At 49.3% G+C, this 23,695-nt stretch overlaps 2 protein-coding genes across 2 annotated transcripts in view; both read right to left on the bottom strand.

The window, feature by feature from the left end:
* The window catches only part of Hnrnpm (heterogeneous nuclear ribonucleoprotein M), a 335,755-nt gene that overhangs the window by 94,876 nt on the left and 217,184 nt on the right, over positions 1-23,695 (bottom strand). The window lies entirely within an intron of this gene.
* Angptl4 (angiopoietin like 4) lies at positions 1,971-9,710 on the bottom strand. The gene is made up of 7 exons (XM_070002417.1): positions 9,154-9,710; positions 8,797-8,907; positions 8,518-8,635; positions 5,104-5,217; positions 4,362-4,457; positions 3,992-4,273; positions 1,971-2,645 (listed from the first exon to the last, which is right to left on the bottom strand). Exons 1-7 carry the CDS (start codon positions 9,499-9,501, stop codon positions 2,464-2,466), a joined length of 1,251 nt encoding a protein of 416 aa, XP_069858518.1. The 5' UTR covers positions 9,502-9,710; the 3' UTR covers positions 1,971-2,463.

The raw sequence follows: 23,695 nt of genomic DNA, 5'->3' as shown, positions 1-23,695 counted from the left end.
CCAGAAGCTTCCAGTACATGACAGATTCTAATAACTTAGAACAACCAAACCAAAACCAACGTCAAGGTATGTCAGTAATAATGTTGATATTGATTCCTTGTTGAAATAGTAACATTTGGCTATAATGGATTCAATAAAAATATTCCTTTCCTTTGTGTGTGTATGTGTATGTGCGTGCATGTGCAAATGTGTGCCCAGAATCAAACACAGGGCCTCATACGTGCTAAGCCACTGAGCCCTACTGGTGGCTGGGGGCAGAGAGGGGTCTCACAAACTTTTTCCCCAGGCTGGCTTTGAACCTTGATCTTAAGATCTCAGAGGAGGGTTTGAGAATGTGGCTTCATGGTAGAATGCTTGCCTAGCATGCATGAAGCCCTGGGTTCAATTCCTCAGCACTACATAAACAGAAAAAGCTGGAAGTGGCACTGTGGCTCAAGTGGTAGAGTACTCGCTTTGAGCTAGAGAGCTCAGGGTCGGGGCTGAGAAGGTGGCTCAGTGGTAGAGCGCTTGCCTTGCATGCATGAGGCCCTGGGTTCTATTCCTCAGCACCACATAAGCAGAAGACAAAAAAGCCGGAGTGGTGCCATGGCTCAAGTGGAAGCATGCTAGCCTTGAGCTGAAGAGCTGAGGGACAGCGCCCAGGCCCAGAGTTTAGGCCCCAGGACCGGACCCCCCCCCAAAAAAAGAGAAGCTCAGGGTCAGTGCTCAGGCCCTGAGTTCAAGCCCCAGAACTGGCAAAAAAAAAAAAAATCTCTGGGGAGCTAGGATTACACAATTGAGCCACCATACCTGGCTATGTCTCTTCTAAACATGCAAACTTGTCTTGGCACACTCATGGCCTTCTGATTCTTGAAACATGTAGAAGATTTTATTATTTATTTTATATGGCTCTGGGGATCAAACCCAGGTCCTTCCAAAACAACAACAAAAAGAAACATGGATAGTAGAAAAAAAAATACTAGTTGGGTGCAGATGGCTCACATCTGTAATCCTGAGGATTACAGTTCAAAGCCAGTCTAGACCAGACAAATGTGAGAAACTGGGAGGTATGACTCAAGTGGTAGACTACTGGCTTCAATTAAAAAAAAAAAAAAGCTAAGTAAGCTGGGTGTCAGTGGCTCACACTTGTATTCTTAGCTACTCAGAAGGTTGAGATACCAGGATCTCAGTTCAAAGCCAGCCCAAACATGAAAGTCTGAGATTTATCTCCAATTAATCATCCAAAAGGCTGGTAGTAATTTTGTGGCTCAAGTGGTAGATCTCTTGGGCACAAAAGCTCAGGGATGGTGCTTGGGCCCTGAGTTCAAGCCCCAGGACTGGCACCAAAAAAAAAAAAAAAAGCTACTCATCAGTGGCTCACACCTATAGTCCTAGCATCTCAGGAGGCTGCAATCTAAGGATTGTAATTTGAAGCCAGCCTGGGCAGGAAAGTCCATGAGACTGTTATCATCTCCAAACCACCAAAAAAATCAAGAAGTGGAGCTATGGGTCAAGTGGTAGAGTATTAGCCTTGAGCAAAATGTAGCTTGGGGACAATGTCCAGGCCCTGAGTTCAAGACCAGCACCAAAAAACCAAACCAAACAAAATGGGTTTGAGGTCCATGTCAGACAATAGGGCCCTGAATTCAAACAAGCAAGCAAACAAACAAACAAAAAAGAACTGTAACGTATATGTTTAAATATGATTGGGAAGGAAGTCTCCTTTTTCCTTCCACTTGCTTCCCTAATGACTGAACTGTACAAGGGTTTTTTTGGTTCGTTTGTTTTGGGGTTTTCTTGGTGATTTTGAAAGTGAAGACAAGGGTGAGTCACATCAGAACGTCTTCGAGGAGGGCAGCTGGGATAGGCTGGCAGAGGTGGGGGGGAGAGAACCCCAGCCTGTGCTCACCGCTGGGGACACACTCCACACCCCAGGAGCATGTCTCCTTGGACTTTGCTTTTCAAAACAAACCAAAGAACAAGGCACGAAATGTTCTGAGGTTGCTTTTTATTCCAAGAACCCCATGGCTTCTGCCAGGGTGCCATCGCTGGCACCGCAGCATCCCCCATACAAGAGCACCAGGAGGGTATTGGGGACCCCCTCCCCCTCCCAGGGATCCCCATTTCCCTAGCCAGTCAATATGACTGAGTCTGCCATCAAGGGCTGGCCTGGCCATCCCAGAGTGGTCCCTCTGCCTCCTCAGCTCCTCAGGCAGGCAAGAAGTGGGGTTCACACTGTATAACCCCATCATCCTACACTTTCCCCAGGGACCATCCCTCGCCCTGCCGTCCTGATCTCACAGAATACGTGCAGCACCCCACTCAGAAATAGGGGTTCTCTCCAGTCAAGGGCTTCTTCTCCGTCCACAAAGCTCCACGTGGCCCCTGCTGGGCGCCCATGACCAGACACAGAGCGCTCAAAATCCTTGAGCCAAACTCAAGGTCATTGTCCTTCTTGGCCTGGGACCAGGCCCCAGCGGGAGGCTAAGAGGCTTCTTTGTCCTCTGTGGCTTGGATCAGCATGGTGGTCGCCTGCAGTGGGTAGTAGCGGCCCCGCCAGCCCTTCCAGAACATTCCCTTCTTACGCTGCTGCCGTTGATGGGGCATGGAATGGAAATACTGGCCATTGAGGTTGGAGTGACCACAGGTGCCGAACCACCATCCACCTGCCAGGTCAAAGGACAGAGGACACAGTCAAGGCCCTGCATTCTCCAAGAAGAAGAAGATGGCCCTGGTAGTGATGGACAAACCTTTCCAAAGGACACCCAGGTTGTGACAAAGTGAGGGGGAAAATGGGGGACCCTGGGCATCTCCTTAATCACAGGTAGTCAACTTTTCTGCCTTGGGAACAAGGTAGACTTATTGACAATCTCCCCTGGAGATCAAAAGGATCATAGTTGAAGGCCAGCCTGAGGAAAATGTTAGTGAGATCCTCATCTCAACCAACAAGTCAGACTACCTACACCTGGCCCTCCAGCCATGTAGGAGGCCATGGATAAGAAGATCTTGGATCCAAGGCTGGATGTGGGCAAAAATGAGAGACCCTACCTGAAAAATAACTAAAGAAAAAAACAAAACAAGAGCAGAGAGGCATGGCTCACTTCAGAAGCCCTGAGTTCAAACCTCAGTACTGCAGAAAGAAAAGAAAGGAAAGGAAAGGAAAGGAAAAAGGAAAGGAAAGGAAAAGGGAAAGGAAAGGAAAAAGGAAAAGAAAAAGGAAAGGAAAGGAAAGGAAAAAGGAAAGGAAAGGAAAGGAAAGGAGCGGAGCCAGGGACCGGTGGCTCACGCCTGTAATCTTAGCTGAGCTCTGAGGATAGAGGTTCAAAGCCAGCCCAAGAAGGAAAGTCCTGAGACTCTTATCTCCAATTAACCACCAGAAAACCAGAAGTGACACTGTAGCTCTCAAGTGCTAAAGTGTTTGCCTTAAACTGAAGAGCTGAGGGACAGCACCCAGGCCCAAAGTTCAAGCCCCATGACCAACAAAAGAGAAGGGGGGAACAAGTCACTTTATCTTTTTTTTTTTTTTTCCTGTCAGTCCTGGGGCTTGAACTCAGGCCTGCACACCGTCCCTGAGTTTTTTTTTTTTTTTTTGCTCAAGGCTAGCACTCTACCACTTGAGCCACAGTGGCACTTCTGGCCTCTTCTGTTTATGTGGTACTGAGGAATTGAAACCAGGGCTTAGAATCCAGGGCTTCATGCATGCTAGGCAAGTGCTCTACCACTAAGCCACGTTCCCAGCTCTGTAATTTCATCTTTTCCTTCACAGAGCCAAGGCTTTTCCTCCAATTTTACAGGGACCAGGTGTATCTCAGCTTCACCCCATGCCTGCCCCATCCCACAAATGTCTCACTGAATTGTCCTAACAGCCCCACATAGTACATGCCACCATTGGACCCATTTTAAAGACAGGAAAACAGAAATGTGATCAAGCAAAGCAACAAAGCACCATAAGAAGATGAGGAGGGGACCTTGGGGTAGGAGGTGGGACAGGCTGAAGAAAAAGCTTGCTCACCAGAGAGGCTCTTGGCACAGTTCAGATCCCCTCGGAGGTCGTGGTCCTGGTCCCATGTGGAGAAGGGCAGGGAGAGGCCGTTTGATGTGGCCACCGAGACTCCCAGCTCACTGGCCACGGGGGCGGTGAGCTGCAGGCTGTAGGCTGTGTCCTCGCCGCCCAGGTGGACGGGAAACTTAAGAGATTTGGCATTACCATCTCTGTCCTGAAGCTGCACAGCCAGACGGCCACCACGGTCCCCAGTGATACTGTGGATTTTTTCCAGGCCCAGCCAGAACTCGCCTGCAGAGGGAGATGCCACCTGGTGAGGAGGGTACGCATCCCCACACCTCTCCCCTCCCTGCCTTTCACCCAGCCCAGAAGTACCCACCTTGGGGGTCCCCAAAGCCGGCCTTGTAGGCTTCCCATGGCTGGTTGAAATCCACAGAGCCATCTTGGCGCCGCTGAATCACAGTCCAGCCCCCCTCTGTCCGGAGAGAGAGAGAGGTGCAGGGTCACCAGGAGATTCCCTCCTCAAAAGGCTTGACCCTATTGGCTCCCGAACCCTGAGATTCCCCTAAACCCAGGGACAGTAAGAGAAGGAAAGTGAGACAGAAGTAAGGATAGCAAGCAGGAGATCGAGGCTAGACCTTTGTCCCAAGGAATGGCAGGGAAGAGCAGCTAGAGAAAATCTGCAAAACCAGCTGCAGGGATTACGTATAGAAAGTTCATTTATGGATATAGGGTGAGGTTGAACCCGAGGCCTTTGCACATGCTAGGCCTGTTCTACCTCTGTGCTATGTACAACTGCCTTTTTTCCCCCCTCAGTTGTAGGACTTGAACTCAGGGCCTGGGCACTGCCCCCTGAGCTCTTTTTGCTCAAGGCTAATGCTCTACCACTTGAGCCACAGCTCCACTTCCAACTCTTTGGGTATTTCATTGGAGATAAGAGTCTCAAAGACTTTCCTGCCTGGGGCTGGCTTCCAACTGTGATCCTCACTCAAATCTTAGCCTCCTGAGTAGCTAGGATTACAGGTGTGAGCTACTGGTGCTGGGCTTGTGGCTGCATTTTAAAAGCAGCAACAGGATTATACAGGGCAAGAGGGCTCCCTCCATAAGCCAAGGCCTCCTACCTGAGGTCATCTCACAGTTAACCAGGAATGGTGGGGACCCCTGAGGCTGGATCTGGAAAAGTCCACTCTGCCGCTGGCCATCTTCGAAGAGCTCCTGGCAGTCCTTAGGCAGTTCTGAAGGCAGACAGAAAGAAGAGCTGATGCAGGAGAGAAACCCCAGAGTGTCAGGAGACGGTCATGTCTAAGGGCTGGGGATGTGGAGAAAGTGGGTGAGAGGCAATCTTACTCTTAGGACTCCACTATCAGCTAGACTCTTCCCTGGCTTCCTATGGCCTTGGTCAATATGATTGACGAGGTTCACTGAAGATTGTTCTCCCTCCTCCCACATTGCACCCCCACCACCTCCTTTCTTTTGTGTCTAGTATCTGGAGCTTGAACTCAGGGTCTAGGCTTGGTCCCTTAGCCTTTTTTTTTTTCCTGACAGTTGTGGGGCTTGAATTCTGGGCCTGGGTGTCCCTCAACTATTCACCTCAAGCTCTACCACTTGAGCCACAGCGCTACTTCTGGTTTTCTGGTGATTAATTTTTTTTTGGGGGGGGGTACAGTCATGGGGCCTGAACTCTGGGCCTGAGTGCTGTCCCTCAGCTCTTCAGCTCAAGGATAGCACTCTACCACTTGAAGCCACAGTGCCACTTCTGGCTTTTTTCTTTTTGCTTATGTGGTGCTGAGGAATTGAACCCAGGGCCTCAGGAATGCAAGGCAAGCACTCTACCACTGAGCCAACTTCCCAGCCCACTGGTGATTAATTAAAGATAAGAGTCTCACGGATTTTCCTGCCCTGGCTGACAGCCTCCTGAGTAGCTAGGATTACAGGTGTGAGCCACGAATGGCAAGCTCCCTTAGCTTTTTTACTCAAGGCTGGTGCTCTACTACTTGTTCCACAGCTCCATGTCCAACTTTTTACTGAGTAATTGGGAGGCTTTCTTGTCCAGGCTGGCTTCCAACCTCGATCCTTGGAGCTCAGCCTCCTGGTTAGCTGGGAGTACAGGCATGAACCTCCAAGCCTGGCTGTACCCCACCCTTGCTGCACACGGAGGCTTCTCTTGTATCTCCCCTACCCTTCCTGAACCACAAACCCTCCTGCCACAGGGAATTTACATGTGCCACTTGCTGTCCAGGAGTCTCTTTCCTCCTGTTTCTGGGTCCCAGTGTCTGGATGCTTTCCCTCACCCCCCAGACCAACCCCCCCACTCAAGTTATCTGGGGGTGTCTCCCTTCACTCCCCCACCTAGTGCCCAGAGACACAAAGCAGCTCCCTCCCCAGCCATCAAGCACCTGCCCCCTCACCCTGGACATAGGCCACAGTTGGTGTTTTAATAAAGATTAGAAAGGAGCTGGAGATCGAGGATGTGGCTTAGTGGTAGAGTGCTCGCCTACCATGCATGAAGCCCTGGGTTCCATTCCTCAGTACCACATAAACAGAAAAAGCCAGAAGTGGTGCTGTGGCTTAAGTGGTAGAGTGCTAGCCTTGAGCACAGAGAGGCCCAAGGACAGTGACCAGGCCCTGAGTTCAAGCTCCGGGACTGGCAAAAAAAGAAGGAGGAGGAGGGGCTGGGAAGGTGGCTCAGTGGTAGAGCGCTTGCCTTGCATGCCTGAGGCCCTGGGTTCGATTCCTCAGCACCACATAAGCAAAAAGAAAAAAGCCGGAAGTGGCGCTGTGGCTCAAGTGGTAGAGCGCTAGCCTTGAGCTGAGGAGCTGAGGGACAGCACCCAGGCCCAGAGTTCAGGCCCCACGACCAGACCCAAAAAAAAAAAAAATAAAAGGAGGAGGAAGAGGCAGCTGGGGTGGGAGGGGGGAGGTGCACAGGAGGCAGATGCTGAGCTCAGCACAAAGGACTTGGACTTGTATAGTGGGGGGAGGGTGCTGATGGAGTCTGGATGAGACTTGAGGTGACTGAAGCTTTGGTCTCACTGTGAGAAAGCTTAGGGAACAAGTCTGGAGGGAGAAGGAGGAAGAGAGGAGAGAAGGCAAGAAGGAACTTGGTCTTGGCAGGATCAGGAGGGCCCGCCCCCCCCCCAAGCTGAGAAAGTAGGGAAAAGGTCGTGGGGGGGGGCAGGCGGGGACTCTCCTCCAATGAGTATATTCACTCCCCCCCCCCAGGAGGAGCTGGCTCTGAACCCCAGGAGGACACTTTCCGGCCCCTCAGGCAGCTCCCCTTTTCCCTACTTTTCCTCTCATCCAATCAGGACAGGCAGCTGGCCAAGCCACCAATGTGGTCAGCTTCACAGCCAGATGTTTGTATCCCCGGTTCTGAACTTTCCCCTACTTGGCTGGCCTGAGTCTGGGAGTCCCAAACCTTCACAACACCCTCCTTTTTTCCTCCACCATCTCTCCCAAGCCAGGGCGTATGCCTGCGGCTCCCACCCCACCCCCAATCGCCCCTCATCCCAGGATGACTGCACATCTGCCTGTGGGGGAGGGGTGCGCCCTAAGGGTTGGAAGCCAGCCACCAGCCTGCCCTGGGTGTGAAATGGGGGATCCAAACTTTCACCCAGTTGGCAGTGGACAGCCACAGATGGCGGGGCGCAAGGTGACAGGGTGGACATGAACTTAGGGTGGGAACTGAGAACTTGTGTCAGATAGACACATGTGCCATGGTTTGGGATGGGGGAGGGTGGACTTGGAATGTGCACAATAAAGGACCAAGAGATGCCCTCCCCCCAAAAAAGCTCATTCAGTATGGGCATGTGTGTGCGTGTGCAAATATGTACAGGCTGCATAGAGACTTGGGGAACAGAAAAAAAGGCATGAGGGACCAGGAACACTGGATTTGTAAGATTTAAGCCTGGCTTATGAGTAGGGGCTGGCTCCCACCTGTCAACCTAGCTATTCAAGAGGCTGAGATCTGAGAAGGAAAATCCATCAGGCTTTTTTTTTTTTTCTAACTGTATTTTTTTTGTCTTTTCTTTTTTGGTACTGGGGATCGAACCCAGGACGTTGCACTTGCTAGGCAAGCGCTTTGCCACTGAGTTACATCCCAGCCCTCCATGAGGCTTTTATCTCCAGTTAATCACCAAAAAGCTCAAGTGGTTCAAGTGGTAGAGCACCAGCCTTGAATGGAAAAAGCTACATGACAGCACCCAGGTCCTAAGTTCAGGCCCTAGGACTGGGAACTGGGGGCGAGGGGGGTTTTTCCCTTCATTCCCACTAATAGTTTAAGTTCCTCACTGTCCCACCCCAGCTCCAGCTAGGACATGAGGCATTTGCTGGGAAGACCACATAGGGTCAGGGCTGAGGGGGGCGTGGGGCTCTTCCCATCAACCCCTCACTAGTGAGCCCAAGGGACATAAGGCAGGACTTCTGTCTGTCTCCTAAGGTAGGCTCCACAGGGAGATGGGGACCAGGATGGAAAGTGGGAAGGTGGGATGAGCCGGGGACAGGACTGGAGGACAGCGAAACGATCAGACACTCACTGTGCAAGCTGGTGGCATTGGGAGCCAGACCAGAAGGCTGGGCCATCTTGGGGAGCCTCTTTTTAGTGGCAGGCTGGATCACCCCGTTGTCTAGGTGTGTGGGGGCCAGAAGGGCAATCTGAGTCAGGAGAAGAAGGTGCATCGGCGTTAGATCAAATGGCTCGAGCTGCTGAGTTTTTAGATTTGTTAGCTCTATTCCAGCAGAGACAGGACGACAGGCCCGGCCTTGCCTGGCCTTGCCCGGTCCTCCTCGGCTGGGCCGGGTCCTAGGGTGGGTACCTTGTTCTGCAGATGTTGGATTCTCAAGTGTTGCTTCTCCAGATGTCGCTGCTGCTGAGCCACTTTGAGGAACAGTTGGTGGATCCTGCCATTTTGAACCTTCAGCTGTGTCTGAGGGGAGTAGGGTGAAGGAGGACAAACCTCACTGAGAATCTGGGCTCAGGTGTCCAGCCTCCCCATCCATCCTCCCCCACCATCCATCCTTCCAAATGTCCAACCTTTTGCAACCAAAGCAGAAGAGCCCAGAGAGCCCCAGGCCTGTCCCTCTCCCCACTCCTCACCCCCAGGCATGCAGGATTTTAGGCACAGCTACACCTTCCCCCTTCCCTCCCAAACCGTCCTGGAAGCCGCTCCTACCTGGAGATCACGCAGGATCTCAGGAGCCATCTCACCACCGGCGGCGGCGGCGCCCGGACGCTGGGGATGCGCGGAGGGGACCCCGGTGGTCTCGGATGTCTGGCAGGCCGCGCCGCAGGCGGCCAGGCGGCGCTCCAGAGCGCCCAGCTGCCCTCGGGTGCGCTCTACGTGTTCGTGCAGCCCGCGGCCGAGCTGCAGGAGCCCGTGGGCCAGCACGTTCATCTCGTCCCAGGACGCGAAGCGCGGGGGCTCGGGCGGCGGTGGCGCGGCGCCGGCCTGGGCGCGCAGCAGCCCCGCCGTGGCGGCGCACAGCACCAGGGCCGCGCCTGCCGTCGGGGCGCAGCGCATGACTCCGGGACACCTGGGCACCGGGCTGCACCGGGATGCGGAGACTCCGGGGCGGGGGCACCTGATCGCTTCCAGATGCGACAGCGACGAGGGGTGGACACGCGGCGGGAGCCCCGCGCAGCAGGGAAGTCTGCTGGGGCGCAGATGGACAGAGGGGAACGGACAGATGGGCAGATGGACGGACAGGGCGGACCCGGGATCTCCTAGCCAGCTCGGCTCGGTCTCCTCCACCGTGCCCCAGGCCACCTTTTATTAAACCGGCGGGGGCGGGGGTGGAGGCGGGGCGAGGGCGGGCAGGGGCGGGGCGGGCCGCCGGGGGTGGGGTCGAGGCTGGTGGTTAGGTAGGGTGGTGGACTTCCAGGGGATGCAAAGCTCTGACACACACACACACACACACACACACACACACACACACACACACACACACACACAGAGGATGCCGCACCCCCCCCCCGCACCCCGTACCTGGTCCCAGAGTCTCCCGCCAGCAGCACCACCCCCAACCCTGCCTTGGGCGCCCCCCATATCCCATCCCCACAGAGCAGCAAAGTCCCTGTCTCCCCTCAGAGGGTGGGGAGACCCCCCTAGAACTCCAACTTTGCGAGGGGTCAACACCAGGCTATAGCCCCCTCTCCCCTTTCCTAGAAAGCTCAAAGCTCCCACACTTCTTCCCGCGCTGGGATGGTTGCAGATGTATGTAACAGATGGCTTAATTTCCTTATCCCCTCCCCCGTCTCCTCCACCCTCACCCCCAAAATCGCCTATGCCCTCCCCAGCACCAGAACAGATTACAGAGACTCAGGGGGCCTCGGTTTCCCGGGCTGTGCTTGTATTCAAGCAGAAACCTAGAAGGCACAGAAGGGACTTGTCCCTTCCACCCTTCATTTATTCATCCATTTGTTCATTCATCTAACATTCATTTTTTCATTCCCTCATTCATTCATTCCCTCATTCATTCAGACATTCATTTATGCACTCATCCATTTGTACACTCATTCATTCATTCATCATGCATTCATTTGTTCATTCCCTCATTCATTTATTCATGCATGCACTCATTCATTTGTACACTCATTCATTCATGCATTCATTCATTCCACATAGAATACTACTTCCTGAGCTGGGAAAGTGGCTTAGTGGTAGAGTGCTTGCCTAGTTATGCACGAAGCCCTGGGTTCTTTTCCTCAGTACCACAGAAACAGAAAAAGCCACAAGTGACACTATGGCTCTGAGCTGGGAATGTGGCTTAGTGGTAGAGTGCTTGCCTAGTTATGCACGAAGCCCTGGGTTCTTTTCCTCAGTACCACAGAAACAGAAAAAGCCACAAATGACACTATGGCTCAAGTGCTAGAGCATTAGCCTTGAGCTCAGGGACAGTGCCCAGGCCCTGAGTTCAAGCTCCAAGAAGGAAAAAAAAAAAAGACAACATGAATGAGACCTTGTTCTGAGGCTGACTTTTTTTTCCTACATCCTTTTCCCCACCCACTCCTTTCTTACCCTGCCAGGAAAGAGCATCTGGCCTAGAAAACCCTCCTGCCCGGAAGAACCACAGGGCAGATTAACTAAAAATAATAATAATTTTTTTTTAAAGCCAACAGGGTTGACTCAGCAGGCCAGAAGCCAGCAACCAAGACTCAGGAATGTGAAAGTGCAGGCCCAGGACTGGGCTGACGTGCAGGGTACCACTAATACACTTCCCCAGTAGAGCCACATGTCAAGAGACAGGCAGCCAGTGAGGGCAGGGAAGAAACCACTGGAAAGAGTTGCTTGTGATGGCCTGTCTACTCCCCAGTCTGACCCTGAGTGGTAGACTATGTCAAGTCATGCTAATCTCCAGCTCCCCTCCAAACCTCTTCCCAGGTTTCTAAAGGAAAATGCTCAATGATTTTGTCAATTTGCTGACAGTGTGTGTGTGTGTGTGTGTGTGTGTGTGTGTGCATGCGCGCAATCCCAGGGTTGAACTCAGAACACAGACACTGTCCCTTAGCTTTTTTGCTTAAATCTGGTGCTCTACCACTTAATCCAAAGCTCCATTTCCAGTTTTTGAGTAGTTGGTTAGAGATAAGATTCTCACAGGGACTTTTCTTCCAGAGCTGGCTTCGAGCCACAGTCCTCAGATCTTGTCCTCCTGAGTAGGATTACAGGCAAGAGTCATCTTCATTTGTACCCAGATACAAGGTGCTTCCATATGACTGAGGTAACTGTCTTTCTTCACTGGTCTCTGGGCAGCAGAATGGAGACCAATTCCTACCATCAGGAGACTTAAGCATGGGGTGGGGCATAGCCTTAGGAACAGGGCCTTTCTATCTCTAATCATGGGTGATTCTGGTGGATTTATTAAGGGAAGAGGAGCTGTCAGTGCAGGAACTCCTTACAATGTAAACAGCAGCATAGGTCTGGGAATGCAGGCCTAGTGGTAGAGTGCTTGCCTAGCATGCATAAAGCCCTGGGTTTGATTCCTCAGTACCACATGAAAAGAAAAAACCAGAAGGGGTGCTGTGGCTCAAGTAGTAGATAGAGTGCAAGCCTTGAGCAAATGAAGCTCAGGGACAGTGCCCAGGTCCTGAGTTCAAGACCCAGGACTGGCAAAACACACACACACACACACACACACACACACACACACACACACACACACACACACACAAGCTATAAGTAGAGCTGTGGCTCAAGTGGTAGAGGGCTAGCTAGCCCTGAGCAACAAAGCTCAGGAACAGTGCCCAGGCCCTGAGTTCAAGCCCCACAACTGGCACAAACACAAAAGAAATGAAAAAGGAAAGGAAAAGCCAAGGGTTGGAGATGTGGCTTTGTTGGTACAGCACTAGTCAACGTAAAGCATCACCTACTGAGTTCAAGTTCAGGTCTCTGACCTAAAAAAAGAAAACAGAGCCTGGTACCTGTGGCTCACACTTGTAAGCCTAGGTACTCAGGAGGCTGAGGTCTGAGGATCGCAGCTCAAAGCCAGCTCAGAAGGAAAGTCCATGAGACTCTTATCTTCAATTAAGTAGAGCTGTGGTTCAGAGTGGTAAAGAATGTCATCCTTCAGTGAAAAAAGCTAAGGGACAGTTTAAGCCCCAGCTCCAGCACAGAAAGAAGGAAAGAAAGAAAATTGCATGGCTGTGTATAGGGATGTCTGTGGGTCTATGCACGTCCACTTTCTATTTATGCCTGAGACAGAGAGACAGAGAGGGAGGGGGCACCGTTCACTCTTGCACACACTCTCAGGCACTCTTTGTTTTTGAGCCACCGAGGGTGTGTTGCACTTGGAATGTGTGCCTTGCCTTTTTTGGCCCTTTGCCCTTTCCTAGCAACAAAACCCAGCTTACATAACTGCTGTCCGGACCACAGCTTCAGGAAATGGAACCCTGACCCAGTGCTGTTATCTAATCTGTGGTCCGTATTCCAGTTTCATCTGGGCCCAAGTAGTGCCCTTTGCAGCCCTATGGGTTCCCGGCCTATGTCAGAATCCCATCCAACCCTTCGTTTGGCTTTTTTTTTTTTTGATCAGTTGTGGGGCTTGAACTCAGAGCCTAGATGCTGTTCCTGAGCCTCTTTGTGCTTAAGGTTGGCACCCTACCATTTGAGTTACAGCGCCATTTCCAGCTTTTTGGGTGTTTCAGTGGCATTAAGAGTCTCATGAACTTTCCTGCCTAGGCTGGCTTTGAACTATAATCCCTAGATCTCAGCTTCCTGAGGAGCGGGGATGACAGGTGTGAGCCACCTGCACCCAGCTCTCCCTTGGCTTTCTGTCCTCAGTGTCTTCAGTTCTGCATTGCGCTTCAGGACACTGACATCTCCAAAACGTACATACCAGTTATTTGCAGGGAAGCTCTCCCGGTGTGTCTTTCTGTCTGTCTGGTGTTCCTTCTCTACTAGGCTCCCATCATGCATTTTTGGCTGGGATATTGTGTCCTTCTTGGTGCTGATATTGAGAGTTACATGATGTCCCTTTGCCCATTCTTGGCAGTACTCCACATGATCCTTTCAACCACATATTTTGAATCCCCAATGATGGGTGTTGTCATGGAGAAAGCACACTAGCCACCAGCCGGGCACAGTGGATCAAGCTTATAATCTTTGCCACTTGGGAAACTGAGATCAGAAGATCTCGGTTCAAGGCCAGCCTCAACAAAATGAAATGTGCCAGACTGCATCTCAACCAGTGTTTGGGTTCCATGGTGCATGTCTCTATCCTAGCCATGGTGGAACCACAAATGGTGCAATAGCCTTTGCCTGTCATCCTAGCAACCAAAGGGAAGCACAAATAGGAGCCCGGGCTGGTGCAGGCATAATGTGAGACTCTACTTTTTGAAAATAAGAAATGTGCCAGGCACTGGTGACTCATTCCTAAAATCCTAGCTACTGAGGAGGCTGAGATCTGAGGATCTCGGTTCAAGGCCAGCCCAGGCAGCAAAGTCCATGAGACTCTTAACTCCAATTAACCACGAAAACAGGAAGTGGTGCTGTGGCTCAAGTAGTAGAGCACTTGCCTTGAGCTGAAGAGCTCAGGGACAGCGCCCAGGCCCAAAGTTCAAGCCCCACAACTGGCAAAAAAAAAAGGGGGGGAGGGGATAAAGAATTGGTGCAGGTGGCTCATGCCTGTAATATCAGGTTCTCAGGAAGCTGAGATCTGGGGATTGCTGTTGAAGCCAGCCAGGGCAGGAAAGTCCAATTAAGCACCAAAAAGTTAGAAGTAGAGCTGTGGCTCAAGTGGTGGAGCACTTGGGTGCTCAGCACAGCACCCAGGCCCTCCTGAGTTCAAGCCGCAGGACCATCACAAAATCTATCTATCTATCTATCTATCTATCTATCTATCTATCTATCTATCTATCTATCTATCTATCTAGTATCTTTAGAAGTAGAAGGGCTGAGAGTGTGGCTCAAGTTGTAGGGGGTGTGTCTCAGAGGAGGTGTAGCTTAAGTGATAGGGGGCCTGTTGGATTGGTGGTTCACTTGGAGGGGCGTGGCTCAAGTAGTATGAGTATGGCTCAAGTGATAGCGCCCAAGCACTAGCAAGGAAGCCAAGTAAGACCTTGAGGTCCTGAGTTCAAGCTCTGGTACCAACACATACATGAAAAGAGAGTTTTTTGTTTTTTTTTTTTATTGTGAAAGTACCATTCAGAGGAGTTACAATTACATGGGCAAGATAATGAGTACATTTCTTACCAAGCACTGTTGCCTCCTCCTTTGTTTCCCCTTCCCATCCCTTCCCATCTCCTCTCCCCTCTCTCCTCCCCCCTCAAAGTTGTAAAGTTCGTTTGTACATCTCATTGTTGCAATGGGTCCACCTGTATCCCTATTTAAATGATTTGTTTTTTCCCTTCCCCTCCACAAATTATACCAACATCAAATACAGTGAAAGCAGGGGTTATACCGTGGGGGAGGGACACACAAAGCAACAAAGAAATCATCTTATAAATATGTTAGAAAGTATTTTTTTTAATAATCACTTTCAAGTCCAGTCTTTGTAAATGTTTTTGTTTGACAAATAGGCAGGTTTTTTGGCAGCTTTACTGAAGTATAATTGACATGCCATAATCTGTACATATTTAAAGCACATAGCTTAATAAACGCTGACATATGTATTCTCTGTGAGATAATCACCACAATTAAGATAACTGATGGGGCTACCACACCCAGAAGTTTTCTCATACTTCTTAGGAACCTCTCTCCCTTCCCTGCCTGCCAATAGCTCTGTAGATTACTTTTTATTTTCTAGAATATTCTGTGAATGGAATCAGAGAGAATCTTCACATTTCTCTGATTTCTTTTAATGTGCCTATTTATTCCTGTTGGGAGTGTGTACCAATAGTTCATTTGTTTTTTATCATTGTATAAATAAACCTATCTATTCTTTTCTATCATAAAAGACGTTTGAGTTAATGATCATTTTTAACTATGAGAAATAAAGGAGTCATAGGCACTTGTATACAAGATTACCTTTGGATAACTTTTCATTTCTGGGGAAAGGTTTTTTTAAATTATTTTTATTATTGTTATTACTTTTGTGTATGTGTGCTGGTCCTCAAGCTTGAACTCAGGGCCTGGGCACTGTCCCTGACCTCTTTTTTTTTTTTGTCAGTCATGGGGCTTCAACTCTGGGCCTTGTTGCTGTCCCTGAGCTCTTCAGCTCAAGGTGAGTGCTCTACCATTTGAGCCACAGTGCTACTTCCAGATTTCTGGTGGTTAATTGACATAAGAGTCTCATGGACTTTGCTGCCCTGGCTGGCTTTGTACCATGATCCTCAGATCTCAGCCTCCTGAGTAGTTAGGATTATAGGCATGAGCCACCAGTGCCTAGCTCCCTGAGCTCTTTTTTGCTCAAGGCTAGCACTCTACCACTTTTGTTTTTGTAGGTCATGGGACTTGAACTCAGGGCCTGGGCACTGTCCCTCAAATATTCAGCTCACTCTTGAGCCACAGCACCACTTCTGGTTTTTTCTGCTTCTCTGGTGCTAAGGAATCGAACCCAGGGCCTCATGCATGCGAGGCAAGCACTCTACCACTGAGCCACTTTCCCAGCCCATGCTCTACCACTTGAGCCACAGTTTCATTTCACTTCTTACTTTTTTGGTGTTTAATTGAATATAAGTGTCTCATAAGGGCTGGGAATGTGGCTTAGTGGTAGAGTGCTTGCCTAGCATTCATGAAGCCCTGGGTTTGATTCCTCAGTACCACATAAACAGAAAAAGCCAGAGATGGCACTATGGCTCAAGTGATAGACTGCTGCTAGCCTTGAGCAAAGAAGCTTAGAGACAGTGCCCAGGCTCTGAGTTCAAGCCCTAGGAATGACAAAAAAAAAGTCTCATGAGCTAGGTGCTGTTTGTTCATGCCTGTAATCCTTGCTGCTCAGGAGACTGAGAGCTGAGGATCAGAGTTCAAAGCTAGCCTGGGCAGGGAAGTCCCTGAAACTCTTATGTCCAATTAACCACCAGAAAACCTGAAGTGGTTCTGTGGCTCAAAGTAGTAGAGCACTAGCCTTGACCAAAAAGGGCTCAGGGACAGTGCTTAGGTCCTGAGTTCAAGGCCCTGACTAAAAAGAAAAAAAAGACTCACAGATTTTTCCTGCCTGGTCTGGCTCAAATCACGATCCTCCGATCTCAGCTTCCAGAGTAGCTTCAATTACAGACATGAGCCATGTTGACAAACTTTTATTTCTTTGGGATGAGGTCTCATTGTACAACCCAGGCTGGCTGAAAATTCCTAGGCTCAAATGATTCCTCCCCCTGCCCCCCCTCCATCTCAGCCTCCAAACTAGCTGAAACTATAGGCATATACACCACACCCTGTTATTTTATCAGTATTCAAACTCAGGGCTGTTAAGTAGCTAGGATTACAGACATGAGCCACCAAGCTTCTACTGGCTTTTGGAGCTACCTTTGGCTAGATAGCCCGTGACAGCCTGGAGATCAAGATCTTGCTGTCTCTGCCTTCCCAGCATCGAGATGACAGTCCAATGATGAGAAATCTTTTAGGTTATTTTGTGCACATAAATATTACCTGTAGGGTAAATTCCCTGAAGTAGGTCAAAGGGCTTTCATATTTGTAGTTCAGGAAAAAGTTACCAAATCACCCTGCAAGGAAATTGTGCTTTCACACCCCAACGCAGGAATCCTGGCTCCCGTCCCCTCATAGTTGTCACAAGCCATGTCATTAAGCACTTGGATTCCTGCCAATCTGATAAGTGGAAAATGACCTCACTCAGTTTTTTTTTTTTTTTTTTTTTTTTTTTTTTTTTTTTTTGGTCGGTTGTGGGGCTTGAACTCTGGGCCTGGGCGCTGTCCCTCAGCTCTTCAGCTCAAGGCGAGCGCTCTACCACTTGAGCTACAGCGCCACTTCCGGTTTTCTGATGGTTTATTGGAGATAGGAGTCTCGCCGGCTCTCCTGCCCGGGCTGGCTTTGAACCGCGATCCTCAGATCTCAGCCTCCTGAGTAGCTAGGATTACAGGCGTGAGCCACCAGCGCCCGGCTCTCACTCAGTTTTTTTGTTTGTTTGTTTTTGCCAGTTCTGGGGCTTGAACTCAGAACCTTGGCCCTGTCCCTGAGCTGCATTTGCTCAAGGCTAGCACTCTACCACTTGAGTCACAGCACCATTTCCGGCTTTTTCTGTTTATGTGGTATTGAGGACTTCATGCATGCTAGGCGAGCACTCTACCACTAAGCTACCTCCCCATGCTAGGCACAGTGGCTCACGTCTGTAATCTTAGCTACTCAGGAGGCTGAGATTTGAGAACTGAAGTTCAAAGCCAGCCTAGGCAGGAAAGTCCATGAGACTCTTATCTCCAATTAAACAATAGAAAACTAGAAGTGGTGCTGTAGCTCAAAAGTGGTAGAGCTCAGGCCTCGAGGTAGAGAGCTCAGGGACAGTGCCCAAGCCCACAGTTCAAGCCCCACGACCAACAAGAAATAAAAAAAATAAAAGCTACCTTCCCAGTTCCTCGCTTGTTTTTGATTTGCATCTAAATTCAAGATTACCTTTCCAAGTACTAGATGGCCATTTTTGTTTCCAGCAGTCAATGGTGTGTTGTTCTTTTTCTTACTACTATCCAGAATTTTCTTTTCTTTTGTTTTTCTTTTTCTTTTTTTCTTTTCAAGTCATGGGGCTTGAACTCAGGGCCTGAGCACTGTCCCTGAGCTTTTTGCTCAAGACTAGTGTTCTACCACTTTGAGCCACAGCTCCACTTATATCCAGAATTTTCTTTCGGGGGTAGATTTAATCCTTGGTGATAGGAAATACAAGCATTTCATTCTTCAATTTGTTGTTTGTCTTCTCATTTTTTTCTCTCTTCCTTTCTTTTCTTCCTCCCTCCTTCCTGCTCTCCCTCCCTCTCTTTTCTTCTTTGTTTTTTTTGCACATGTAGTACACTCTGGCCTAAAATCCTTGACCATCCTACCTCAGCCTCCCTAGTTGAGAATACAGGCATATGCTACTATGCCTGCACACCACTATATCATAATGGGCCAACCACATCATCTCCGTAACTAATGACTTGGTTTATGTTTGAGTATGTATGTGTGTATATGTGCATACACCTGTACTGAAGCTTGAACTGAAAGCTTACCACTCTCACCTAGCTTTTTTGCTCAAGGCTGGTGTTCTACCACTGAGCCACAGCTCTACTTCTGTACTTCTGGTTTTTTGTTGGTTAGATATAAGAGTCCCACAGACTTTTCTGCCTGGGCTGGCTTTGAATCACAATCCTCAGATCTCAGCCTTTAGAACAGCTAGGATTCCAGGTGTGAAGTGTCCAAGAGACTTTTATCTCCCATTAACCAACAAAAAGCCAGGCTGGAGGCATGGCTCAAGTGGTAGAGCACCAGCCCAGAGATCAAGCAATGCAAGGTAGAAGTCATGAGTTCATATGAGCCATTTTAATCATTCTTCAGCATACACTTGAGCGACATCAAGGACATTTTTTTCTTCTACTGAGGGGATGAAAAGAGATTAAAAGATGGGCTGGGAAGGTGGCTCAGTGGTAGAGCGCTTGCCTTGCATGCCAGAGGCCCTGGGTTCGATTCCTCAGCACCACATAAGCAAAAAGAAAAAAGCCAGAAGTGGCGCCGTGGCTCAAGTGGTAGAGCGCTAGCCTTGAGCTGAAGAGCTGAGGGACAGCGCCCAGGCCCAGAGTTCAGGCCCCACGACCGAATAAAAATAAATAAAGAAAGAAAAGAGATTAAAAGAAAGCCAGCCTGGGCAGGAAAGTCGTGAAATTCTTTTTTTTTCTTTTTTTCTTTTTTTTGGGTCCGGTCATGGGGCCTGAACTCTGGGCCTGGGTGCTGTCCCTCAGCTCTTCAGCTCAAGGCTAGCACTCTACCACTTGAGCCACGGCGCCACTTCCGGCTTTTTTCTTTTTGCTTATGTGGTGCTGAGGAACTGAACCCAGGGCTTCATGCATGCAAGGCAAGCACTCTACCACTGAGCCACCTTCCCAGCCCAAGTCTGTGAAATTCTTATCTCCAATAAACCACTCAGAAAACTGGAAGTGGTGCTGTAGCTCAAGTGGTAGAGCACTAGCCTTGAGCTGAACAGCTGAGGGACAACACCCAGGCCCAGAATTCAAGCCCCACGACCGACCAAAAAAAAATTATGGGGCTGGGAATGTGGCTTACTGGGAAAGTGCTTATCTAGCATACATGAAGTCCTGGGTTCAATTCCTCAGTACCACATAAACAGAAAAAGCTCAGAGACAGTTCCAAGGCCCTGCGTTTGCCCAAGACTGGCAAAAAAAAAAATGCTAGTTAGACACATTGGTGGCTCCTGCCTGTAATCCTAGCTACTCAGGAGGCTAAGATCTGAGGATGGCCATGCAAAGCCAGCCTGGGCTGGAAAGTCCATGAGACTCTTATCTCCCATTAAGCACCAAAAAGAAAGAAGGGTAGTGGTGGCTCAAGTGGCAGAGCACTAGCTTTGAGCAGGTTAAGGGACAGCATCCAGGCCTTCAGTTCAAGCCCCAGGATCAGTGCACACACACAAAGTTTATGCCAATGATAAGAAAAATAAAATACATTAGTAATTCTAATACTGAGCTCTTAGGAGTAATTGGGTTCTTAGAGAAGCTTCCTAATGTCTTATATTACATGTTAATTTTACAGAAAATGACAAATCACTTTTAGCGCAATAGGATGTTCCCTTGTTTTAAATTGTTTTTCTTGCCCGGGTTTGGACGGAGGAGACGCGCCCTCTTGTGGCATGTCCGAGAACCGCTATGGGCGCGACGCATGCGCTTTCTCTCGCGTGGGCTCTGAGCTTGGACAGCGGCTCCTGATATCTGTGCGTCCCCTGGCGGCCGCCCCTGAATGAAGCGCTGGGGAAATGGAATCAAGCCCCAAAGTGACAACGAAGTGGAAGTAACTACCTACCCTTCTTTCTTCCTGTCAGGACCATCTCATTTATTTAACAGAAATTCATTCATCAAACATTTATGCCCGGGTGCCAGTGGCTCACACCTGTCACCCTAGTTACTCAGGAGGCTGAGATCTGAGGATTGCGGTGCAAAGCCCGTCTGGGCAGGAAACGCCGTGAGACTCTTTATCTCCAATTAACCACCAGAAAAAACAGAAGTGGCACTGTGGCTCAAGTGGTAGAGCACTAGCCTTGAGCAAAAAAAGCAGCTCGGGGACAGTGCCCAGTCCCTGAGTTCAAGCTGCAAGATGGGCGTGCATGCACACACTCACACACACACACACACACACACACACACACACTCAACACAAACTCAATGCCAGTGGCAATCCTAGCTACTCAGCAGTCTTGAGACCTGGAGGATCCCAGTTTAAAGACGCCAACCTTGGGAAGGAAAGTCCTGAGAGATTCCATCTGCAAAATAACCAGCAAAAAGCAGGGCAGGAGGCATGGCTCAATTGGTAGAGTGCCAGCCTGAGTTCCAACCCAGTACTAACAAAAATAAAAGTAAAGTGAAAAAAGTTGGGTATGAGTTGCCTGGCATTTGTGAGACCCTGAATTCAATCTCCAGTGACAAGTATCAACTGGCAACTGCTCAGAGCTGGGTAAGGGTGCCAGGAGGGCAGCAGAACCACCTGCAGTCGTCCATCACTAGCTGTGGAAGGCAAGGGATGAATTCAGCTCTTCAGGGTCCAAACTGACAGGAACAGAAACAGCTGCTTTTGGAGCCCATAGAGGGGCTGATGGGGTTTCCTCTACCCTAGGGTTAGGGCCTACTGGGCCCAAAGGGCAGCCTAAGCCTCTCCAGGGTAGCTATGCATTTCTGATGAGGGTTGGGGGGTGAGAGGGCACTATGGAGATTCCAGAAAGCCCTGGATGTGGTGAAGAGGCTGAGAGTGGTTTCCAAGGGCTTTAAGTAAATCGTACAGAGGTTGACAGCCTCCGGCCTCCTCTTCCCCACTCCTGCCCTGGCCTGGCATAGGGTAGGAGAGAAAGGACATATTTCCTGCCCTGCATGGGAAGGTGTGAGGAATCCAGGAGGGGAGGGCAGTGTTCTGCATCTCAGTTTGCATCTCAGGCAAACTTCCTCCTCCCTGTTATGTCTCCCAGAGCCTTGCTAGACTGGGACTATTATATGTGTGTGTGTGTGTGTGTGTGTGTGTGTGTGCAGATATTATATATTTTGTACATACATACATATATAATATATACATATACATATATATGATATATATGTATGTGTCTGTGTGTCTGGTGTCTGTATGTCTGTGTGCCAGTCCTGGGGCTTGAACTCAAAGCCTGGGTACTATTTCTAAGCGTTTTTGCTCAAGGCTAGTGCTCTACCACTTGAACTACAACTCCACTTCTGGCTTTTTGTGGTTAATTGGAAATAAGAGTCCCATGGACTTTCCTGCCCAGGCTGGCTTCAAACCATGATCCTCAGATCTCAGCCTCCTAAGTAGCTAGGATTACAGGCATGAGCCTTCAATGCCCAAACTATTTTTATATTTTATTGCATTGGTTTGCATTTTATTATTTTAAAACAGGGTCACAGAATATAACCCAGGTTGGACTTGGGCTTGAGAACTCACCCGTCTTCACCTCCTGACTGCTGAGATTACAGGTGTGTATCATCACACCTGGTTTAGCTTGACAGAGTCTTGCAGGGTCACTAAGATACCCAAGCCTGGTGCCAGTGGCTCATGCCTGTAATCCTAGAGGGGGAAAAAACAGCAAAAAGAAGGGCAGGAGGCATGGCTCAAGTGATAGAGTGCCAGACTTGTGAAAATAGGTAAGGGACATCATCCAGGCCCTGAGTTCAAGCCCAAGTACCAGTACAAAAACAAAAAATAAATTCAGGTGTGTTCTCTCATGCCTATAATCACCACTACTCAGGAAGTAAAGATGGGGGAGGGGTGGGAATCAAAGTTCAAGGCCGTGAGTACATGGGAAAAGTTTGAGAGAAAATGCTTCCCATACTTGTCTGGCCATTTAGATTAGGTCCATGAAATCACTTTGGTACAGAACAAGACAGACATGCTTCTTGTCTGCTGCCTTCATCTGGTCTGGCTGTATTGATAATTTTGTATGACCCTTGAATGATGTAAATATCACAAAAGTATTGATCAAATGGCCTTTGGCAGAAAAAAGTTTCCTCATGCTTGACTTAAATATACAGGAGACCACACAAGGTCGCTCATCCCAGGTATGTGGGAAGCATAGATAATAGGAGGATCGCAATCCAAGTCCATCCAGGCAAAAAGCATGAGACCCTATCTGAAAAATAACCAAAGCAAAAAGGACTGGGGGCATATCACATAGAGTACCTGCCTAGTAAGAGCAAGTTTCATACATACAAAAAGACAAAGTAAAGAAATGATCATAATAGCTAGGTACTGGCTATTATCTGTAAGAGTCTGAGGTCTAAAGATCATGTTTCAAAGATAGCCTGGGTAGGAAAGCCCGTGAGACTATCTCCATTTAACTACCTAAAAAAGCTGGAACTGGAGCTGTAGCTCAAGTGGTAGAACACTTGAACAAAATTGTTCAGGAGCTGGGTGCCAGTGGCTCACACCTGTAACCCTACTCAGAAGGTTGATATCTGAGGATCGAGGTTCAAAGCCAGACAGACAGAAAAGTTTTTTTTCTTTTTGCTTATGTGGTGCTGAGGAATGGATCCCAGGGCCTCAGGCATGCAAGGAAAGCGCTCTACCACTGAGCCACCTTCCCAGCCCCTGAGAGACTCTTATCTCCAATTAAATTACAAAAGAAAATTTCAGAAGTGGTGCTATGGCCCAAGTAACCAGTGGTAGCCTTGAGCAAAAGGAGCTCATGGACAGTACCCAGGACCAGAGTTCAAGCCTCAGGACTGGAAAAAGGGGGGGGGCACCGGGTGCGGGTGGCTCACCCCTGTCATCCTAGCTAATCAGAAAGCTGAGATCTGAGGATCACAGTTCAAAGCCAGGCTGGGGCAGGAAAGTCCATCAGACTCTCATCTCCACTAAACCACCAGAAAACCAGGAGTGGCGCTGTGGCTCAAGTAGTAGAGTGCTTGCCTTGAGCTGAAGAGCTGAGGGGCAGCGCCCAGACCCAGAATTCAAGCCCCATAACCAAAAAAAAAAAAAAAAAAAAAAAAAAAAAAAAAGGCACAGAAATCGTGTCCAGGCTCTGAAACAGAATTAGTAGCAAAAAAAAAAAAACAAAAAAACAAAAAAACAAAAAAACTCCACAAAAACTCACCCTAGGCCTTTGAGCAACAATGCTCCCCAAAAGAGAAGGTGGCCACGTGAA

The sequence above is a fragment of the Dipodomys merriami genome, unplaced genomic scaffold, assembly GCF_024711535.1.
Source record: "Dipodomys merriami isolate MVZ:Mamm:240054 unplaced genomic scaffold, mDipMer1.0.p SCAF_6, whole genome shotgun sequence".
Classification (NCBI taxonomy): domain Eukaryota; kingdom Metazoa; phylum Chordata; class Mammalia; order Rodentia; family Heteromyidae; genus Dipodomys; species Dipodomys merriami.
Note: the sequence above shows the minus strand (reverse complement) of the source record. Positions and strands in the feature narration are given on the sequence as shown.